General features: G+C 40.5%; 1 protein-coding gene across 4 annotated transcripts in view; it reads right to left on the minus strand.

The window, feature by feature from the left end:
• The window catches only part of ARMC8 (armadillo repeat containing 8), a 103,629-nt gene that overhangs the window by 11,384 nt on the left and 68,468 nt on the right, over window positions 1-23,777 (minus strand). For all 4 annotated transcript variants that reach the window (XM_082840479.1, XM_082840480.1, XM_082840478.1 and 1 more), the window contains 6 exons: window positions 17,796-17,878; window positions 17,403-17,484; window positions 13,292-13,378; window positions 9,382-9,474; window positions 6,673-6,822; window positions 5,887-5,982 (listed from right to left, as the gene is read on the minus strand). In XM_082840479.1, coding sequence (XP_082696605.1) covers window positions 5,887-5,982; window positions 6,673-6,822; window positions 9,382-9,474; window positions 13,292-13,378; window positions 17,403-17,484; window positions 17,796-17,878 — 591 coding nt within the window. The remainder of the gene's footprint in view (window positions 1-5,886; window positions 5,983-6,672; window positions 6,823-9,381; window positions 9,475-13,291; window positions 13,379-17,402; window positions 17,485-17,795; window positions 17,879-23,777) is intronic.

Genomic DNA, 23,777 nt, shown 5'->3' on the forward strand with positions numbered 1-23,777 from the left:
ACTCCGCCCACTCCACTGGGCAACAGGCTGAGACAGGAATAAGACACTCTCCCTAACTCCAAAGCCAGTACACAATTACATTTCACTGTGGTGCAACTGAGGTAAAAACACAACTGAGGACAAAGGATTAATCCCCCAAATTTATAAGCAGCTCAATAACAAAAAAACAAACCCAATCCAAAAATGGGCAAAAGACCTAAATAGACATTTCTCCAAAGAAGATATACAGATTGCCAACAAACACATGAAAGAATGGTCAACATCATTAATCATTAGAGAAATGCAAATCAAAACTACAATGAGATATCACCTCACACAAGTCAGAATGGCCATCATCAAAAAATCTACAAACAATAAATGCTGGACAGGGTGTGGAGAAAAGGGAACACTCTTGCACTGCTGGTGGGAATGTGAATTGGTACAGCCACTATGGAGAACAGTATGGAGGTTCCTTAAAAAACTACAAATAGAACTACCATATGACCCAGCAATCCCACTACTGGGAATATACCCTGAGAAAACCATAATTCAAAAAGAGTCATGTACCAAAATGTTCATTGCAGCTCTATTTACAACAGCCCGGAGATGGAACCAACCTAAGTGTCCATCATCAGATGAATGGATAAAGAAGATGTGGCACATATATATAATGGAATATTACTCAGCCATAAAAAGAAACGAAATTGAGCTATTCGTAATGAGGTGGATAGACCTAGAGTCTGTCATACAGAGTGAAGTAAGTCAGAAAGAGAAAGACAAATACCGTATGCTAATACATATATATGGAATTTAAGAAAAAAAAATGTCATGAAGAACCTAATGGTAAGACAGGAATAAAGACACAGACCTACTAGAGAACGGACTTGAGGATATGGGGAGGGGGAAGGGTGAGCTGTGACAAAGCGAGAGAGAGGCATGGACATATATACACTACCAAACGTAAGGTAGATAGCTAGTGGGAAGCAGCCGCGTAGCACAGGGAGATCAGCTCGGTGCTTTGTGACCACCTGGAGGGGTGGGATAGGGAGGGTGGGAGGGAGGGAGACGCAATAGGGAAGAGATATGGGAACATATGTATATGTATAACTGATTCACTTTGTTATAAAGCAGAAACCAACACACCATTGTAAAGCAATTATACTCTAATAAAGATGTAAAAAAAAAAAAAAACAGAACTGAGAAAGTACTAAGTGCATTTGTGTGATAATGCAAGGGTCAGGGAAGGCTTCTTGGAGGAAGTGACACTGAGTCCAGGAGCAGAGTAAGGAATTACTCAAAGAAAGTGACGAGAGGTGGAGATGGTGCCTGGATTCAAATAATTTTCTCCAATTTTAACCTTTCTCTTTGCTAGACTTAAGCTAATTAAGCTTGCAGGTTATAGCTAACTGAGGAGAATGTTTTCTTACTATGGCCCAAACCCTCAGATATCTTAAAGGGTGTGTGATCTTATTTTTCCTAGATTATAGCACTGCAGTAACTAGATTGTTAAGGAGTGAGTCCTGAGGTTTGAACCAAAAAAGGCTGCCTCTAGGATACAGGAAACAGAAAATGCAATTTATGATCCAAGGCACTGGGGGACTATTCATTCGTACTTAAATCATGAAGAGGAGACCTTGATATGCCCCAGAAGTGGGAGAGAGATGATCTGAGGAAGACATCAGATTTCACAGTGATCCGGTACATGGTGAGCCTGTCAGAAGTCTTGACATGCACAACACCCTTGAATTTTTCAGGACTGAGGGGAAAGCAAGGGGGAAAAACAGATTTGGACTCTAACCATGGAAGAGAATTTAGACTCACCTAGGGAAGAACCACCCCTCTCTTACCTACTAAGACAGTGGGTATAAGGGGGGATTTCAGGAAATAGTCCTCAGAATAGCCTAGGCCAGCAAGATAGGCAAGTGATTCCCCTTCCTGGAGTGTTAGAATACACCTATGCATCCTCAGGCTTGTCCAGCATGGCAGAGTGACCTAGAGTTCTGCTTTGAAGCCCACGTACTCCTTCTGTAAATATTCTCAGGAGACAAGAAACCAAATCTTAAAGAGACTGATTTAGTTCATGGGCCAAGCCAATTTAACACATGAGCTAGGGAGCAGAGATAAAAGCAACACACACACACACTCATATGAACAACTGGAATCAATGATATAGAGGTAATGATTGGCAAATTATGGCCTGTGGACCAAATACAACCCAACCCAATGCCTGTTTTGGTAAATAAAGTTTTACTGGAAGACAGCCATGTCTATGTGCTTACACACATTGTCTATACCAGCTTTCAGGTTAGAAGAGCACAGATGAATGGATAAAGAAGATGTGGCACATATATAAAATGGAATATTACTCAGCCATAAAAAAACCTGAAACTGAGTTATTTGTAGTGAGGTGGATGGACCTAGAGTCTGTCATATAGAGTGAAGTAAGTCAGAAAGAGAAAAACAAATACTATATGCTAACACATACATATGGAATCTAAGAAAAAAAAAAGGGTCATGAAGAACCTAGGGGTAAGACGGGAATAAAGACACAGACCTACTAGAGAATGGACTTGAGGATATGGGGAGGGAGAAGGGTAAGCTGTGACAAAGTGAGAGAGTGGCATGGACATATATACACTACCAAACATAAAATAGCTAGCTAGTGGGAAGCAGCCACATAGCACAGGGAGATCAGCTCAGTGCTTTGTGACCACCTAGAGGGGTGGGATAGGGAGGGTGGGAGGGAGGGAGACGCAAGAGGGGAGAGATATGGGGATATATGTATAACTGATTCACTTTGTTATAAAGCAGAAACTAAAACACCATTGTAAAGCAATTATACTCCAATAAAGATGTTAAAAAAAAAAAAGTACAGTTGAGAAGTTGCTACAGAGACTGTATAGCCTGCAAAACTTAAAATACCTGTCTTGCCCTTTGTAGAAAGTTTGCCAACCCCTGAAATAGACAATAGAAAAATAAAGGTGGGGGGGAAAATCAATGAAACTGAAGCTGCTTCTTGGAGAAGATCAATAAAATTGATAAACCTCTAGACAGACTGAATCAGGAAAAAAGGAATTACCAATATAAAGTACAAAAGACAGTTCACTGCAAAGAATACTACAGACTTTAAAAACATAAGAGAATATTTTGAACAATTTTATGTTAATAAATTTGAAAACATAGATGAAATGGACAAATTTCTTGAAAGACATAATGTCAAAGCTCACTCAAGAAGAAACAGATAAACTGAATAGTTCTATTTCTATAAAAGAAATTGAATTTGTAGCTAAACACCTTTCCACAAAAGAAACACCAGGTCTAGATGGCTTCACTGGTACATACCACCATAATTTGAGAAAGAAAGAAGACCAATTCTTCACAAATTTTCTTGCAGAAAATTGAAGAGAACACTTCCACCTCATTCCCCGAGGCAAGCATTACTCCAATATCAAAAACCAGACAAAGACATCACAAGAAAGCTATTCACCAGTATCATGAATATAGATGTGAAACATTCCTCACCAAATTTCAGTAAATTGAATCCAACAACATATGTAAAGGGTAATATATAATGACATTTTAATATGGTATATATCTATTTAGATCTTAGATTGCTTTCTTTATCAGTGTTTTATAGTTTTCAGCAAACAGATCCTGCACATAATTTGTGAGACTTATACATAGTTTCATTTTTTTCTGAGCTATTGTAAACGATAGTGTTTTTAAAATTTTAATTTCTACTTGTTCATGCTAGTATATAAAAATACAATTGATTCTTCTTGTGCCCTTGGTTAACTCACTGACTAGTTTTAGCTTGACTCCATGACATTTTCTACACAGACTTTCATGTTGTCTGGGAAGAGTTTTATTTCTTCCTTTACAATCTGTATGCCTTTTATTTCTTTTTCTTGCCTTACTGTACTCGATAGCAGTTTCAGTATGATGTTGAATAGGAGTGGTAACAATGGAATACTTGTCTTGTTCCTGATCTAAGGACAGTGATAGATATGCTCGCCATTTTGATCATGGTGATTGTCTCATGGTATTTATATATGTCAACTTATCACACTGTATGCTTTAAATACATGTATCTTATTGTATATCAATATATCTCAATAAAAACGGAAGAAAAGAATGTATCTTTTGATACTTTTGAGAAGAATTAAACTTCTAGCTAAAAACCAGACAGTTTAAGCCTCCCCAGAGTCACCTACTTCTGGACCATCACCCAAATCTGTGAGAGGGTATCATTGTATCCTGCCAAAACACCCCATTGTTGTTGGCCTTTTCTTTTGCCTTCATCCAAATCTTGCCTCACCTTTCTACCTTGCTTCGCTTTTCAAGTTCGTGGAATTCTATCTAGGTGAGCTGTCTTTGTAAACAAATTTCTATGCTCTCCAGGTAGAACAGTTTATTTTGAACACTGCCTCTTCTTTATTGTTGTGTTCCAGAAACAAATCTCATTCACCCTAATTTCAGTGATGCCTACAAGATCATAGTTTTTCTGTGTTAAATTTTTGTTAAGCAAAAAACATAGTTGTTTATTACTGAATTTCAGTAGAAATCACCTAAAACATCCATCTTAAAAGCACTTTGTCAAATCTATCACCTTTTCTGCTCACAAATTCCAACACGGCTCCCAAGTCCTACCACTCTTGCTTCCTGGACTGTTCTTCTGAAGCCTGATGAACTACCCTAACTCAGGAACACAGAGGATAAGGAGCGTGGGCCCTGCAGTTAGACTTTGGGTCCAACTCTCCATGATGACCTTGGGCAAGTTTCTTCCATACATATAAGTGTACAGCTCAATGAGCTGTGAAATGAACACACCCATGTAGCCAACATTTATGTCAGAAAGCTGAATATTACCATAACTTCAGATCTTGTGTTAAAAATTTAAGTTTGCAGGTGACTTTTCCTTTTACGACAAAATATATACTATGTTAAAAATCCTATAATAAATCCCAGCAACTATAGAAAAGTAATTCCCAAACTGTCTCCTGATGAACGCATAGCCTCTGTATTTTCATGCCTACCTTAAACTTGCCCTATTGAAACACAACAGAAAGTAGGGGTATGAGATAGAAATAAGGAACTGGGAAGCATGAGAATAAAGAAATAAAAGATGTCTCCAGGGCTTCCCTGGTGGCGCAGTGGTTGAGAGTCCGCCTGCCGATGCAGGGGAAACGGGTTTGTGCCCTGGTCCGGGGCCACAACAGTGAGAGGCCCACGTACTGCAAAAAAAAAAAAAAAAAAAAAAAAGATGTCTCCAGCATAAGGGATTATTTCATCAGGGAATTGTAGGAATTTGAGTTCAGAGCATGGTGATATAGAGGGCTAGAAGCAGTGAATCCTGGAGAAAGGATTCACTCTAGGATGGTCAGAGGTGGCCATCCCTGTAGAGACGAATAGTATGTACAGAGCGTGACACAGAGGGTAAAAGTATAGACTCTGGTCATGTTTTCTTCCATTCCAAGAGGAGGAATTCTTTTTTTTCTTTTTTCTTTTGCGGTATGCGGGCCTCTCACTGCTGTGGCCTCTCCCGTTGCAGAGCACAGGCTCCTGACGCGCAGGCTCAACGGCCATGGCTCACCGGCCCAGTCGCTCCGCGGCATGTGGGATCTTCCCGGACCGGGGCACGAACCCGTGTCCCCTGCATCGGCAGGCGGACTCTCAACCACTGAGCCACCAGGGAAGCCCCAAGAGGAGGAATTCTTGAAGAGAGTTTAAGGGGTGGTGAAGGATATCTCCCCTCAGAACTTTCTTGTCTCTACAGCACCTCTGATCTCAGCACCCTGTCTTTTGCAGACTTGAATATTTCAGAAGACTCCTAACTACGATATCTCCTGGCACTCACACTCAGAAGATATTCCTACAAAAAAAAAAAAAAAAAAAAGGAACACATACCTGCTCTTTGACCTCAATGTTATGTTCCCCTTCCAAAATAAGGGTGACAGCTTGCATAATTTGCTTTCCATGAGTACTCATTATTTTATCTATGTGCTGCAAAACAATGGGAAACCCACAATTATGATTTGGAGAACAAAGAAAAAGACCATAGAAAAGAACAGAAGACTTCCAAAAGTTAAACAATGTACAGAGAAGACTCAGAAAACAAGTGAGGCACAGAGAAGGGAACCACCCACATTTCTTTATCTGCCTGAAGGCCGCTGACCCTGTTGCTCAGGGAACATTAGAGAACAATAAGAAAGACCCCACACCAAGGCTCAGCCTCTCCTGCTGTGACATATGCCCACTGCTCTCCATGCTGACACCTTCAGAGGTCAATCCAGTCAATGTGGGCGGGGCAGGGAGGTATCTACGCAATAGCACTGAGAAGGAGTCTCTAAAGGGAAAGAAGCTGAAGCCCCAGAGATAAGTCATTTAGGCAGACAAGAAAACCCATCCTGGCCAGCAAATCAAGTAACAAGTCAAGGCAGGCTCCCATCCAGCATGGAGGAACGAGAGGAGAGGCAGTGCAGGAGTGGAGGGTTAGGTGGCCATATGGTGAAACAGCTCCCAGAACACCTATGAAGGTGACAGGTCTAAACATCAACTCCTGGCTTCTCTGGGAAGGGGCAGCATTTGAATCACACTTCTGGGCAGATGTTGATGGGAGCAGAGAGGCCGGGCAATGTTTTGTGATGCATATGCAGGGGTAGCTAATCTGGAAACCTGGGTGATTTTACTTACTGGGCGAGTAGAGAGGAGATTTCTAAGAAGGCCCAATGTCTTCATCAGCACATTCAAATCTGAATCTGATAATAACCGGAATAGCTGTTCAGTACTCAAGCTTCGTAAAATATCTGCTTTTATTTTTTGTTCAGCCTGAAATGCCATATTCTGAAAGGATTAAAGAAGTTTCAAGAATCATGCCTATATTTGCATTATTAAATTATATTTTAATAGTAATTCTGATAATTTTCAAAGTATAAACAGAATCTGCAGAAAATCCTTAAGGTTAAGTCACATCATTTTTCTGACTCCTGTTAATCACCTATAATTCTGTCTGTCAGAAGAAAGATAACTGTCACTCCTATACATACTCCTCTATGAGCACTATGACCACTTCCTGACACGGCATTTGCATGTCTTAAGATTTCTCAAATAAATACAAAATCTACTATTATATTTTTTAAAATTCAATTTATTTAAATTAAAAAGCCAAATGCTTCACCCATTTCTCCCATCCCCACCCTTACCTCTGGCAACCACCAATCTGTTCTCTGTATCTATGAGCTTGGTTACTTTTGAGAATATCCTTCTGGTCATCATGTTGCTTGTGTGCACTTTAATAACAAAATGACTACTGACAACTATACTGTGCCATGCACTTTGAGAAAGACTTAAATGTACTCCCTTATTATGCATGAAAATAAGTAGTGTTTTTTTTTTTTTTTTGCGGTGCGTGGGCCTCTCACTGTTGTGGCCTCTCCCGTTGCGGAGCACAGGCTCCGGATGCGCAGGCTCAGCGGCCATGGCTCACGGGCCCAGCCGCTCCGTGGCATGTGGGATCTTCCCAGACCGGGGCACGAACCCGCGTCCCCTGCATCGGCAGGTGGACTCTCAACCACTGCGCCACCAGGGAAGCCCAGTAGTGGGTTTTGTTAACTTTACTGGCAGAAAACACCTACTGTGTTCACAGTTCTATGCTAGGTGCTGATCCACTGGACCATATCATGCAGGAAGCTCTCGGGGGTAGGAGGTGTATCCAACCTACTAGCAGCCCCAGATGGGCAGGAGCTGTTTTGCTCCTTTTTCTCCTTTTTGGACACATTATGGATTACCCCACCTTAACCTAAAGCTATAATAGGTCTGAAGGAAAAAAAAAAAACATGGCTGATTCCAAATAATTCATACATCAACTTTTGGTATAAAAAAATCTCTTGTAAACTAGAAACGTATTATAATATGTGGTTATTGCCCTCCAGGAACTTCTTAAAATTAAGGATCTAAGACATATGAAACATCAAGTTACCTAATAACACAAGGCAACATGGCAGAGCAAAAAGAGTACTGAGTTGGGTGTCAAGATACCCAGGCCAAAGAGAATTTTATATTTTGTGGACAGAGAACATAATAACTGATAATATGGAAATTGATGACAATAAGATAGTTAATATGAATTTGAGGAGTGGGATAAATTCAATTTTCAACATTAAAACTGTGCTTGTCAGGGAGCCCTGAAATGAAGTCCCATTAGCCATTTAAGTGACAGACCTGGTGAACAGGGTACAGTTCCATCTGGATACGTATACTCCAAAGCAACTTCTTCTATTAGGGGGAGTTGAACCCATGAGAATGGATGAAGTCCCTGAAACTGTAGTGTAAAGGGAAGTAGAAACTGGGAACTGAAACTCGGGGGAATGTTCTCTGAGAAAGAGGTTGAAAAGGAGGCTAAGTACAAAGGGAGGTGAAAAAAAAAAATTAAGTCCTGGGAAAGAGTTTCAAGAAAGAGAAGTGCCAAAAGCTGGTAAGTTAAGGAGAAAAATAACTGTGAATCTACTACATTCAGTGCTTTCTTGGAAGATGATTATTTCCATCCAAAGTTCGTGTGAAAAGACAGCAGATATATAGCACAGTACAGGGAGATGAATATGGGCTTGGGACAGGTTCAGAACCCATTTCCATCATTTATTAGCTGTGAGGCCTTAGATGATTCATTTACCTTCTACATTCCAGTTTCCCAATTGTAAGGTGGATATATACCAATATAATGTAAAATAAAAATTAGAGATAGCAAATATGAAACACCTAGTTTAGTGTCTGGCACACAGTATTGAATTATAACTACTCTAATTATGTTTAAAAACTTCATGGAGAATTACTCTATTTTCAATTTCAATAAATTTTATTTAAAAAAGTTGTAAGGAAAAATGGTTCTCTGACTTCATAGTTATATAGTTTTAGAATTCAGATTATTATAAATTATTTACTAGAAACTGTTAAGAAATCATTGAGCATGTATACCCCAATTCTGTTACCTTGGGGAAGTTATTTAATGGCTCTGTGCTTAGCTTACCCACCTGTAAAATATGTGTACTCTCTAGCTTATTTCACAAAGACGTTATAAAGGAGACACGAAAGTACTTTGTAAAGTAGGCAGTGCTATACAGATATCAATACGTTCATGAGGAGGAAAACCTTTTTTTCCCCAAAATTAGATGTCAAGTTTCAACACCTGTCTGCTTTTCTTAACAAACAGGAGAACCGAGGAACACAGTGGCCAAGCAACTTGCTTACATTTGAATCTGAAAGGTGAATGAAGTCTTCTAGGTCCTAAGTCTTTAGAAAACTGGGCCAAAAGAGCAAGATTTTTAAAAAAGAAAATTCCAGACATTTCAAAAACACATTCTTTAGTTTTAACTTTGATAACTGCTCCCTTCTCTTTGTGAAACATACCATTAAAGCCCAAATTCCATTCACTCGTAAAGCAGGATTTTCACTTTGGGTTAATCCACAAAGTAGCTCTACAGCTCCCGATTCTAAAATTGGCTGTGATTGGAAAGGAGAAAAAACAGTTTTAAAGTCAGGTTTGTTAACTAAGTGTATATATACCCTGGCACTCTGATTCCTATTTCTTTCCTACTCTTACCCAATTCCAAGCAACCTTCACAAAGCAGGCAGTGAGGCAGCCATAAAGATCACCTTGATTCCCATCTTACCCCTAGGTTCTTCATGACATTTTTCTTTTTCTTAGATTCCATATATATGTGTTAGCATGCAGTATCTGTCTTTCTCTTTCTGACTTACTTCACTCTGTATGACGTAAAATAGATAGCTAGTGGGAAGCAGCCGCATAGCACAGGGAGATCAGCCCGGTGCTTTGTGTCCACCTAGAGGGGTGGGACAGGGAGGGTGGGAGGGAGGGAGACGCAAGAGGGAAGAGATATGGGGACATATGTATATGTATAACTGATTCACTTTGTTGTAAAGCAGAAACTAACACACCATTGTAAAGCAATTATACTCCAATAAAGATGAAAAAACAAACAAAAAGAATAAGAATGATGGAAAAAAATCTTAAAAAAAAAATCACCTTGAGAAGGTCAAGAACAATGACTCTCACAAATCCAAAAACCAAAATAAACCTTTTTCTTTTTCTCTGTAGTCCTGAAAGGCTCAGGAGATACCCTAATTATGTGTACGTTTCACACATACCCTTATGATCCCATTACCTATCCATATTCTTCTCACCCTCCTCTGAGAGGGCCACCCCTGCTTCATGCAGCATGTGTCTCAGGTGTCCTTTACAAGTTGTGACTATGAAGCAATATGGCTGGTTTAGAATGGAACTGTCTTCCTTACAAATTGCTTATCTTATTCATCAATATGCTGTAGAATTCATCTTTTAGAACTACTTTCAGGACTATCTATCAATCATACAAGCAAAACAGTCTTGTACTTTTATGGTCATATCACATTTTATACCTAAAATAGCATGCGTTAGTCTGACTACTTAACTTATGATACTTGGCTGAAAATAGGTTTTGGTAGTTTCTAAAAAATTCAAGCCTTAGAGGACTGATGTACCATCACTAACAAATGCTTAGAAGGCCATCTTTCAAGTGGATTCTAGAAATGTCTTAAGCAATGCAGATTTATATACAAATTGTGCAGTTTTTTAAAAAAATGTTTTATTTTGAAATAGGTTAAACTTATAAAATAGCAAGACTAATATAAGGAACTTCCATATATTCTTCTCCCAGATTCACCAATTTTTTAAAACATCTTTATTGGAGTATAATTGCTTTACAATGTTGTGTTAGTTTCTGCTATATGACAAACTGTATCAGTTATATGTATACATACATCCCCATATCCCCTCCCTCTTGCATCTCCCTCCCACCCTCCCTATCCCACCCCTCTAGGTGGTCACAAAGTACTGAGCTGATCTCCCTGGGCCATGTAGCTGCTTCCCACTAGCTATCTATTTTACATTTGGTAGGGTACATATGTCACTGTTACTCCTCTCTCACTTCGTTCCAGCTTACCCTTCCCCCTCCCCGTGTCCTCAGGTCCATTCTGTACATCTGCGTCTTTATTCCTGTCCTGCCCCTAGGTTCATCAGAACCTTTTTTTTCCCCGCACAGACTCCATATATATGTGTTAGCATACGGTTATTTTTTGCGGTACGCGGGCCTCTCACTGTTGTGGCCTCTCCTGTTGCGGAGCACAGGCTCCGGATGCGCAGGCTCAGCGGCCATGGCTCACGGGCCCAGCCGCTTCACGGCATGTGGGATCTTCCCGGACCAGGGCACGAACCCGCGTCCCCTGCATCGGCAGGCGGACTCTCAACCACTGCGCCACCAGGGAAGCCCTAGCATATGGTATTTGTTTTTCTCTTTCTGACTTACTTCACTCTGTGTAATAGACTCTAGGTCCATCCACCTCACTACAAATAACTCAGTTTCGTTTCCTTTTATGGCTGAGTAATATTCCATTGCATATATGTGTCACATCTTCTTTATCCATTCATCTGTCGATGGACACTTAGGTTGCTTCCATGTCCTGGCTATTGTAAATAGAGCTGCAATGAACATTGTAGTACATGACTCTTTTTGAATTTTGGTTTTCTCAGAGTATATGCCCAGTAGTGGGATTGCTGGGTCATATGGTAGTTCTATTTGTAGTTTTTTAAGGAACCTCCATACTGTTCTCCATAGTGGCTGTATCAGTTTACATTCCCACCAACAGTACAAGAGGGTTTCCTTTTCTCCACACCCTCTCCAGCATTTATTCTTTGTAGATTTTTTGATGATGGCCATTCTGACCTGTGTGAGGTGATACTTCACTGTAGTTTTGATTTGCATTTCTCTAATGATTAGTGATGTTGAGCATCCTTTCATGTGTTTGTTGGCAATCTGTATACCAGATTCACCAATTTTTAACGTTGCCATATTTATCATTATGTCTCTCATTCTACACACCCATATCCACATTATTTGTCTTTTTCTGAACCCTTTGAAAGTAGAATGCAGGCATCATGCCACTTTACCCTTAATACTTCAATGAGTATTTCCTAAGAACAAGGATATTCTCTTAGATAACCAAAGAACACTTACCAAATTCAGAGAAACTGACATTACAACAATACTTTTTTTGAATCTATAGTCCATATTCCCATTTTGTCAACTGGCCCAAAAAATGCTCTTATACCATTTCCTTCCCTTCCAGTTAAGAGTCCAGTTTATTTTTAATATTAAAAAATCAATCATATTAATGATCCTATACCTGAGTTCATCTTACTTACTTTCTAACTAGACCCTAAATATTCTGAAGGTGGATCTGAGGCAACACAAGAGCTGTCCAGGATGATTACCAGTGTTGCACTGACTGCAGCCAGATCACCCTCAGCCGAGACCCCCACCACCAGGGCAGAGGAACAGACAAAAGCTCTGGTATCCTATCTCGCCTTCCCCTTCCTTCAGAACAGCTGAAGGAAGTTGTTTCTCCCTTTTCGTTCCAAGATTTCTGCTTGCTGAATAGTTGTCTCTGAATCTCCACCTTGTTAGTAATGTCTTCCTAACAGTCAAAAGCCTGAAGGTGTTACAATGTAGAAAGACATTCATCAAAATGGGACGACTAAATGTACTTAATAATGGATGGTGTCTAAATCTAGTTCACGATTGGACAGGCCAGGGATATTTTAACACGATAAAACCAATGGGACGACTAAATGTACTTAATAAAGGATGGTGTCTAAACCTAGTTCATGATTGGGCAGGCCAGGGATATTTTAACATGATAAAACTAAATCTGTAAGGTTTCCCCCCTCCTTTATTAAAGTTTATTTCCATTTCCCTATTATAAAAATAATGCATGCTCAAACAATTTATAAAATGCATAAAAGAAGGGGAAAAAAAATCCCCAAATGCAATCCTTCCCTAAACAACTACCATTACCATTAAAAATTAAAAAGATTATTTTCCAATGCCAGCATTTATCCCTTGAAATGACTTGTAATCCTGGTTTACAAAATTGGGTCTTAATGTATTCTTTAGTAAATATAATTTGAAAATAGTCTATTACTTGTGTAATTATTTCCTACATTTGCAGTTGTAGGCAGTTTAGATTGACTGCAAGCTGTAATATCTTTTAAATACACTTCATATGCCAGGCAGAAAAGGGATAAGAGGAAATGATAATCATATTTTTAAATGATTTAATACGCACCCCCAAACCAAACAATTCAGAAATAGTTTTTAAGCACCAATCCTCAAATTTCAATGGCAACTACTGTGAAAACTATTTAACTAAACTCTAGGTAGGCCGGGCAAAAGTCATCTAGGAAGAGAAAATCAACACTAACCTCTTTACTTGGAGAAAATTCAAGAAGAAGATTACATAACATGGAAGACGCTACTACTAGGATTTCATCTGGTGCATTTTGTAAAACCTGTGGGATTAAAAATAAAAGATACTATTAATGGTTTGCAACCATGGGGGTAAGATCACAAGAATAAATGAGAACAAAAACAATTTATCTTTCAAACTGATTTCTCATATTGGAGAGATAGTTAGGAAAGATCCACTTGACATCGAGTGAAACTTTACATAGTGCTGTCATTATGACTGACTAAGGCCCTCACATCTATCTTGCTGGAGGAGAAGCTACAGCCCCACTTCCAGGATGGGGGCTGCTACATGGAAAAGGAGATAGACACAAGTCAGGGAGCGGGTGCTCTATGTAAAAAGTTTGAAGACCACAGAACTGCTTTAGGGCAAGTTAACCCAATTTACTCCACCATATTCAGGCCACTTATGAAACCACAGAATTGCCCGAGGACCTGAGACTTTCTGATGTCTCTGGAAAGACTTGTTTGACTAGGAACATGGATGGATCAAGCTACTACTCAGGCAGGGCAAGGTGGGGAACTGGTTCTCAGGACTGGAATCACACAGTCCTGGTTCCAACCCTCACTCCTCCACTTACTAGACGTGTGAACTTAAGCACATTTCTTAACCTCTCTGAGCCTTCAAATTGAGGAAAATAACACTTCCTTGATGGGACTATTTAAGACTAAATGTGATTTGGTGAATAATAAGGGAAGCGGCATAGCATCACAGTTAAGAACACAGAATGCTTGAGTGCAAATTTCAGCTTAACCACTAACTAGGTGTATGAATTCCTTGGTTATGAAATGGGGATAATAATAGTGTCTGCTTCATAGAGTTTATGTGAAAATTAATATATGAAAAGATTTTACAACAGTAATTGTCACACAGTAATGGTTATATAAATAAGGTTTTAAAAAAGGTAACTTACTGCCATAATTGTTGTTATCAGGCACATAGCAGTTATACAGCAAACTAACTGCCATGGACTCTTACTGAACTCAGAAAACAACACAGCATGATGACAAAGGTTCGTTGCCATTAGCTATTATCAGAACCTCCTCTTTCTAGATTCTAAGAGAGAAGACTTCAAAAACACTACCACGTATACGCAATATCCACTTCAAATAAATCCTTTGCATTTGGAATCAGATCAGGATGAGGCTTATGATCCCAAAAGTAATCCTAGGAGCTCTAGTTACGCAAATGGAAATGGATCATCACAAAAAATTCAGAGAGTTAAATATATTATCAGCTAAATCAAGTCTGAGGTTTCCAAGTTAAGAACAAGCAAGAATTACAAAATGGAAGCAGTTCTTCTAAGATACTGTGTTTTAACTCTTCTGTGAATCATTAGCTAGTTGATAAAGATCACATCTCATATACCATGCAGGCTGATCTCTGTGTGTGCCACAACCCACTTTAACACCCTTTTCACCCTTCCCTTCCTTTGCCATGCCCTTCCTATGTCTCTCAGGTATATACTCTATCCATGCCTTAAGGCTGTCCCATTCCAGAAGCCTCCTTGGAGCCCTTCCTATCAGAAGTCATCCTATCCTCCCCTGAGTGCCCACTGCTACTGTCTGTGACCTCTCTTAGGGTCCTTACTACTGTTCACTTTCAAATTCTTTGTGCAGCCCTGCCAACCTCTTTTCCTACTAACAAATTTAAGCTTCTTGAAGGAATAATCTATAATAATATCTATAGTCTAATTTATCCAGGCCTGTATCAACTAAATGGCATTGCACAAAGTGGGTGCTCAATGAATGCTTTTGAATTAAGACAAATAATCATTTTCCAAAATTATACTACTTAGAATCATTGACTGAAATAAGTGAGCGCCTATCAAGGCTTTTAAAAAGTTGCTTTGTTTCTGGTCTATGTGCTGGGGAATTTGCAATCATATGAATTCAGAGCAGGGTATTTTTTGGGGAGGGGCATTCTGTGTTTTGTTAAGAAGAAAAAAATGACTTTAAAAATGTGTAACTTTTAAAAGAAACATTAATAAATGGCTATTACTTGTTTTAAAAAGTTGCTTTGCTTGACATGATTCACTTTTTAAAGTATTATTTACTGTTTTAGAGATTAATCTGCTTTTATAAGTTTCATTTTCAAATTACATAATAAATTAAAACAGAAAAGATTCTATGAGATTCTTAAAAGCATTTACTCACTACAGTATAAGATATAACATGTGAAATTCAGAAGTTGACATCTAACACTGACCAAACAGAATTTCACCAAAATAAGAACAAAAAATAATCACAAATAAAAGTTTTAGCTAAAATCAAATGTCTGCTCTCTTGTGGTTTGCTAACCAACATTTAAAAACATGTAAAAGCAAAGGGGAAAAAGAATCAATAGACATGCAAACAGCCTCTGAACTAAGAGACACCTAAAAGTATCTGAAATAAATCACTCATTTACTTCCAGGCTTTTAATACTATACTTTAAATGTGCAACATAGTAGTAGTTTGATAGTAATTATACCCACACGTAACCAAGTGCTCAAAATCCTTTTAGACTGCTCACCAGACCTTTGTCCAGGTAGAACTAGTCAAAAACCATATGTTGCTTCTTTCTGATTCATATGAGAGAGGGGTACCAAGCTGAGCAATCAGAGAAAATGGCTCCAGAGAAAATATTTGGCAGTTATTTTGGGAAACAGGAGAGCACTTTTAAAAATCTTGAATGGGGACTTCCCTGGTGGCACGGTGGTTAAGAATCCGCCTGCCAATGCAGGGCACACGGGTTCAAGCTCTGGTCCGGGAAGATCCCACATGTCGCGGAGCAACTAAGCCCGCACGCCACAACTACTTAGCCTGTGCTCTAGAGCCCGCAAACCACAACTACTGAGCCCACGTGCCACAACTACTGGAGCCCACGTGCCACAACTGCTAAAGCCCACGCGCCTAGAGCCCGTGCTCCGCAAGAAGAGAAGCCACCGCAGTGAGAAGCCTGTGCACCGCAACGAAGAGTAGCCCCCGCTCGCTGCAACTAGAGAAAGCCCCCACACAGCAACGGAGACCCAACGCAGCCAAAAAAAAAAAAAAGTTAAAGTGATATGTTTAAGAAAATTGTTTTGAATGGACAGAATCAATAAATCAAGATTAAGCTGCTATGAAAAAGGTGCAATCTAAGAACAAGCAAGAGTGGCAACAGTAAAATCCCTTTACTAAGGAGAGCGTAATGTTTCTGTTCACGCTACTCCTCCCTGGAAAATCCTCCTGACTTCCTTTTGCATTCAAAGCTACTTTGTAATCTTCCTGCCTGAAGCCTCCCCCAACTATTTCTACCATACTTATGCCTCTATTATAACCTGAGGCTTTAAGCTGGGGGCAAGAGCTCTGCAGTAAAAAGTTTTGGTAGACTTACTGTGCCCAGAGGCTTTCACAGTAGATACTAAAAAGCAAAACAAAAAACCAAAAGCTTAAACAAATAAATCTGTTGATTAAATGCAAGGTGTATAGTTACTTAAAAAAAAGATGGTGAGACTAAGTTGACCTGTGGTTCTATACTGTATCAGGGATAACATTATTAGTAGCAACCTGTGCATATTCTAAGTCTCAATTCAGATAATTATTTGACCCAAACCACCTTTTTCTTTTTTTTTTGGCCCTCAAGGAAAGACCTTTAGGTCTTAACAAAGAAGTCATTCTGGAATAGAGAGACAGGAAGTAATAATTGTTTTAAAAAATATCCAGGGATTGCCAAAAGACTAAGAGCAGGTTATATCTGTAAATGGCTGATTCCTTTCTTTTTTATAACTAAAAATTACAAAGATGACTCTGGATATAAGTCTAAAGTGTAATACTAGACACACAGGGAGATCAGATGAGTAACTAGAGTTTCATTTAATGAAAGAAAGCCAGGCATGTACTTCCCCTGTCACACACGAGATGCTGACCTCAGAAATACATTCTGCACGTTCTAAAGAGGCTTAAAACATCACATCTGAGGAGATAAATGTTCAAAACGCTTTAACATAAAAATCAGATACACTCCTAGACCAGAGAGTGCTGTCAGCTACCTCGCACACTAAAGGCTCGGTGGGAATAGGTGTGGACTTGCTGCTTTCTTCTTACCTTCATTAAAGGTTTCCACACGGCGTGATCCTGGAAACTGGTTCGAAGCTGCTGCACAGATCTAGATAAACTGTGCAAACATCTACAAAGAATAATCAAAATTAGCTTCACAAGAAGCCGAAACTTTTACTTTTCAAACACACTGCTTGGCATTGCACAATTACTAATATACACTTCAAGTTTATCTACAGGCATCGTTAATTCAACTACTTCAGGACTTCACAGGCTTTTCAGGCTAGCTTCTCTGTTAAATAGTGTTACGCACTGTATGAATTCACCTGAGAATACTTTCAAGTAACATTTGGATTCTGTGCTTACTCGGTGAAGGTCCGGAAAGGAAACAGGTTAAACACACGGCAAAGGATTTTTATTCAGGCCATTTAAAGCTCATACCTGACGGCAGCTAACCGCACCTTGACACTAGACTCAGACAAGCCAGTCACAATTCGGTCCATCATATTTTCAGTCTCAATGATCTGGAGAAAAAGGTTAATGCTGCATAAATAACAACACGAAGATGACAAACTTCACTGCTTGTAAATGCAAGTATGTTAATGTCCATTTTAAGTTAATGTTTTCAGCAAGAGTTTTTGCCTCTGGAACAACCATTCTGCAGTGGGGGCAGGCAGCTCATCAGAAAGGTAGGGCTACCCCACCAAGGACCTGCCAGACTGAATGACAGGCTTATGGGCAGATTATGTTTCTTCATTTATTTTTAAAGACACTTAAAACAATAATTACATGTGATTAATGTTGCAGAGGTGTTGCATAAACAGTATTGAGAAAAAGCAAGATACGACTGAACTACCATTGGGCAGGTTCCTGCCAGAGTTTCTCCTGCCAGAGTGAGTTTCTTGAAAAATCATGGTCCACACTCAGCCCTTATGAAAAGAAATCTGTGGGTTTCTGACAGAGCCACCCTGTGGCTACTTTCTTCCCAAGCAAGTGGAAATTAAGCTAAATATTTAGAAAAGTAATCCTTGCCAACTTTCACTGTAGCACCAAGTCCTGCTACATGTAATCATTACAATCATGAAGCTTTATTATTTTTTTGAAATTTAAAAACAAGATAGCCTACGATTTTCCTTCATTAAACAATGCATAGATACAAAATAGTGTGTGGAGGAAATAAAGTTTAATTTGTGTGGTCCTACGGAAATATAGCATATTAAGAAAAAATGCTAATGCTATCAAAACACAAATATTAACAAAAACAACTATTATTTGTTGAGTACTTCTATGTGCCAGGCATTGTGCTAATAAGCATGTTACATTATGTGACTTAAGCCTTTTGTAGGCATTATTATTCCTCATCAGCACATTAGGAAATTGAAGATTCTAGATAATCCAGAGTTTGCTTAGGATCATGGAGCTGAGACAGGAATCCAGGCATCTGACTCTGGAGTCCTTATGCTCAGCCATGCTTGTAACACTGCCCTGGTTAGAGTAGTCCTGTGCTCATCAGGTAGTTCCCAGTGTGGGCAACACATTAATGGGAGTCATTACTTTCACCTGGCTGGGGAACATGTAGGAAGATCACCTGTGGAGTTTAACAAAGTCCCAGGCCAATTAAATCAGATTCTCTGCCGCGGGGCCTAGGCACCTGTAGTTTTTTAAAAAGCTCCTCAGTTAGAGTCCAGTGTGCAGGCAAGGTTGAGGGTCACTGCCCCAGACTAAAATGAGAGGAGTTAAAGGCTGACCTCAGAACAGGAGAGGGTGAGAAATCTCAGGATGTTCAAGCCGAATGGGAAGAGAAGAAAACAGAGTTGAAATGAACAGTGCCTGAGAGAAGATTACCAACTATTAGGAACAGAGAACCACACTGCAGTTGTAGGGCAGGAGGAATGGTCATTTTTTAAAAACATAGTGATTTGCAGGTTCCGAGGTAGCTGAAGAAAACTTACATATTGATCTATTTCTCACTCCAGACCAAACCTAATCTCACCGTTACCTTTATGCACATCCACCCTCTGTCCTCATTGTCACTTCCAGCCCCGGAACGTCTGCCTATCTATCGGACCCTCATATGCCTTTCTTTCTCACCTGGATGCCCTGCTCAGATACTCCACATATTAGATTCCTTTCCACTGTCCTCCCACAACTCATTCCTGCTTCAGATCCCAAACTGCTGGTATTACAGTAGAAAAACCACCAAACCCGGCTGCCTGGTCTCTCAGGGTACGCCATCCCCCCTCAGTGGAGTCCTCACCGAGGGCCCGCCAGCCTTGCACTCCCCTGCAGGAGACTCCCACACTCCTTAGGATGTTTACCTCCTACCTCTAACGCTTCCGCTTCCTACCTCCCTCACACCCTCAGTCCCTCTGAGCTCACCTCATTTTTGCAGGGACATTGCTTTCTTTCTGGGACACAAGCTGCCTCAACTTCCCCCTTCTCATTAACGTGTCTCCATACCTCTCTTCTTCACTCCTGTATTGTTGAAGCTGGGTACTTACAGCTCAAATCCCTGCCCCCTCCCCCACCCCTTTCTTGCATCTTTACTCTGCCCCACGCCACTGGATCCTCTTCCTCAGCCTGCCCCACCTCCCATTCCCACTCCTATTTAAAAGACGTAAGTGCCCAAACATTAACCTCTTTAAGCTACAGACCTCTCACCCCTTCCCCTCCTTAAATGGACATGTGTCCCAAAGCTCTGTTCATCCTTACTCTACTTAAATGACACTGTTGTGACATCAAAATCAGCTTGATATGGGTAATTCTCTTTCCTGACCTCTAGCTTCATATTTCCAACTGCCTGCTAAACACAAACGTAAGTTCCACAATGTTTGGTAGAACGTCTAACTCATTATGTCCCACGCTGAGTTTATCTTCCCTCCCTAAGCCTGCTCTTTCCCTACATCTGTCTGTCTGTCGCTCTGATACTGTTGTTATTCTCCCAGTCACCCAGGCACTATATTTGTGTTAATTTTGACTCCATCTCTTCCTGAATACCCAATCAAGTGATTTTGCACTGTACACCTTATATTCATTTCTTTACTAGTCTCAGTCCAATAAACTAGTTAGGACCTTATTACTATTTGTTTGGGATTATAGTGTTTTCCAAGTTATCTAATCTTTTGTGCTACAGCAACTGTCAAAGACTGGTTGACTGACAGGTTACTTCAGTCAAGGACTAGCCACTGTTCTTGAAAAAGACAAGGCCAAACCAGGACCTCTAGCATGGGAAGGAAATTAAAACTTGGGGCAAAAGTCTTAGGCACTGGATAGCTAGATGCAGAAGTCTGAAAGCTCCTTCCCAGTGGCTTGGGAAATAAATTTTACTTGAGAATAAGAAGGGATAACTTGGGAGAAACAGCTGCCTGTACTGAGTGTAACTACATTATCAGAAAATAAAGTGATGGGGGCTGGGGCAGAGACAGGGACACATGATTACTCTCCAAGAACTGAGAAATACTATTAGACTGGCTTCTGGTGCTTAAGAAACCTGGGCATGGGAAAGACTTGAAAGAGACTTCTGGATAATATTGACCGGCCACATCTAACCAAAGATGTAAATCTGTCAAGGCTACATCTACAGGACAGGTGTAGCAATCATGTAGGCGTATAGACTTGCTCTATGCTTCTGAGCAACTCAATTGACCTCTCTGGGCCTTCAGTAAAATGAGAGGATAGAGCAATGATTATTTTACCTCCAATTCTTTGCAGTCAGGTAAATAAAAATCGTGTTAGTCTGCTTGGGCAAAACTATCATGTTGTTCAGAAGTGACACGGGAAGCAAGGCTGGTTAGAAGAGACTGGAGATAGTGCAGGACAGGGGGACAAAATCAGGGATTAGGCAAGGAAGGGCAAACAGGGCACAGCTCCTATTTACATACCCGCATTCACCTATTCAGCAAACATCTGAGTGTCCACTGAGTGCTAGGCATGGTTTTAAAACTGGAAGATACAATGCGGGAGACAGAGCCCTGTTCCCACCAAACTTAGTGTTGAACAAGCAAGTGCAATTAACTATTCAAGTGCTATGCCACTTGAATCCATGTCAGAAAGAGCTGACACAGGCCATCGGGCTTAAGGCAAACAGAGTGAAATAAGCACAAAAGGTAAGTAGGGAAAACATCCATTGTCAAGAATGGGAGTTTTACTATAGGCTGGGAAGTGGCCATTAATGACCTTACCAGAGAATGTTCTGGCTCAGGCCAGAGGACACTGGAGAGCTAGGTTAGTGGTCAGTCACTGCAACATAGAGTGGAGCTTTGAGCTTTCTCTCAAGTTTCTTGGGGGTGTGGTGGCTGACACTTTGGGCTGGAGGATAGCTATAGGTGGCTGGAAAACTTTTCTCCTGATTTAGGATATAAAACAGTAGGACTACCTGAAAGTATATTCCCTTCGGACTACAGGTCATAGTCTATCAAAATATCTGCAGTAGGAGGCCAAGATTTGTAACTAAATTCGTCACGGAGGAACTTCAGTAACGCTACTAGGTTTCCAGAAAGCACACTACGTGAGTGTCTGATCTACTTTCTCCATCAAGGTATCAGTCAGGGAGCAAGTGGGTGAAAATGATGCAAATTCAGAATGTGAAATGAATCTAGGATTCTAATCCAGAAGAGTATCCTAAGAGGCTACGTGAATGAGCAACATGATCTAACCGCAACTGTAGCCTTGAGGCTACTGAGAGTGCCTATGCAGGGATAAAAGGAGAATTACAGTGAGTACACTAACCAAAATGAGGAGAAAAATGTGATTAGGAGGTAGGGAAAGGTTTGGAATCAAATCCACAGAAAAAGTTTTCAGGTCAGCTGGGAAGGAACTGGCAGTGGCTGCTGCCATAGCCCTCTGACCCACATGAAGGTCTAACAGAGCACTAGGTAGCTTCTCAGATCTGGGCTTGGAAAGCCAAGTACAACAAAACACATTTTCAACGACCCCAGTACCGTGCTGTAAAGCCTTGATAATAATGGACAGCCAAGTCCTAGCCCCCACAAAGGATCTTTAGGTCTTTCCAGGATATAAGAGCAATGCCAAGTGGGGCTTGAAGCTGTTGTGCCTCATGATTCTTGTTGGGAGATTCCTCAGCCATAGCTCAGCAAATATACCCTGCGGCATAGCTTGCTGAATCTGCTTTAAAAGAGAGAGACAGAGAGAGAGAGAGATACACAGACACTGTGCCTGGCCGGGAGGAATATCAGTAGTGGCCTGAATCCTCAGAGTGGAGGAGCCATCTCTCTATCTCTGCTCTTTTAGAGGACTGGTTTGTACATTTAACTATAGAATTAAATCCCCAAAAATATGCTGTACCCTAAACTGACCACACTTTAGGTCAATGGACTAGGTGCTGTGTACCTCTCTGCTGGTGTCTTCATAACTACATGCTTTTGCTAAGCTTTCTGTCTCTGACATTGCAGCTCTTGTAGGAGTAGATGAAGATCTACTGGAACAGCACCTGAGGCCCCTGTCTTGGGACAGGAGATCCCTACAGCCTCAGGGAGAGAAGGGTAGTCAGCTTAGAGGGTCATGGGGGAAATGCAGAACCCAGATAATCCTAAGGCAGAGGTTCATGGCACACATGGGAATGTTAACAAGATAAAGGTGGCCTTAGCTTAAAAGGGAATTCCCTAGCCCTCCATGAGCACTAGTGGATCCATAATTAAGTTGTGGCCAAGTCATATACCATCTCTTCCTCAGAAAACTGAAGAACTGAAGGATTACAGAGTTAAAACAAATAAACAAACAGAAAGACAAGACACGGCTATTCTTCCAGCAAGACCCAGGATGAAGCATTTTCCAGGTACTACAAACTTCAGTGTGGACTCTGAACTGTGATAAAACCAGATCAAGCAGAAGATGTGGAAAGTGAAACCAGGCAGATTCTTAGTGGTGTCACCAAACTTCTCAGACAATTCAAAGCAGGTGGGCTCGGAGTCAAGGGAGTCGGATTTTCTTAATGTCAATTACTTATGCTAATGTGCACAATGGCCAGGCAAACACAATTTAATTCCAAAGGGGCTTTTGTGAAAGGTTCCTAGAAAGAGTTCCAACAGAGGATAACAAGACAGAACTCTCCAGAAAGAGTGAAGACTTGGAATCAAACTTCATGAGTCAGGAGAGGCAGCCATCTAAGAGCTAAGATGATAAGGTACCAAATCCAGAAAGTCTAGTTAAAGCAGCAAGGACTAAGCAGTCAAGCAGAGTGTAGCACAGGGAGGTCAGGAAGAAAGAGTAGGTGTGGCAAGGAAAAAGGATCTACAACAGCCCTGAACCTGTTAGCTGTAGATGGCAATGCTTCAGTTTCATAAGTGTCAATGTAGATGGGTCTCAGGGCACACACTTGCGTCTTTCCTACTTGGGGCCACTTACTTAAGGTCCAGCCCCTCATCTAACTTATCTTTTTTAAAGATGAGCCCTATGAACACAAGA

The sequence above is a fragment of the Leucopleurus acutus genome (assembly GCF_964270905.1).
Source record: "Leucopleurus acutus genome assembly, chromosome: 5".
Lineage (NCBI taxonomy): Eukaryota > Metazoa > Chordata > Mammalia > Artiodactyla > Delphinidae > Leucopleurus > Leucopleurus acutus.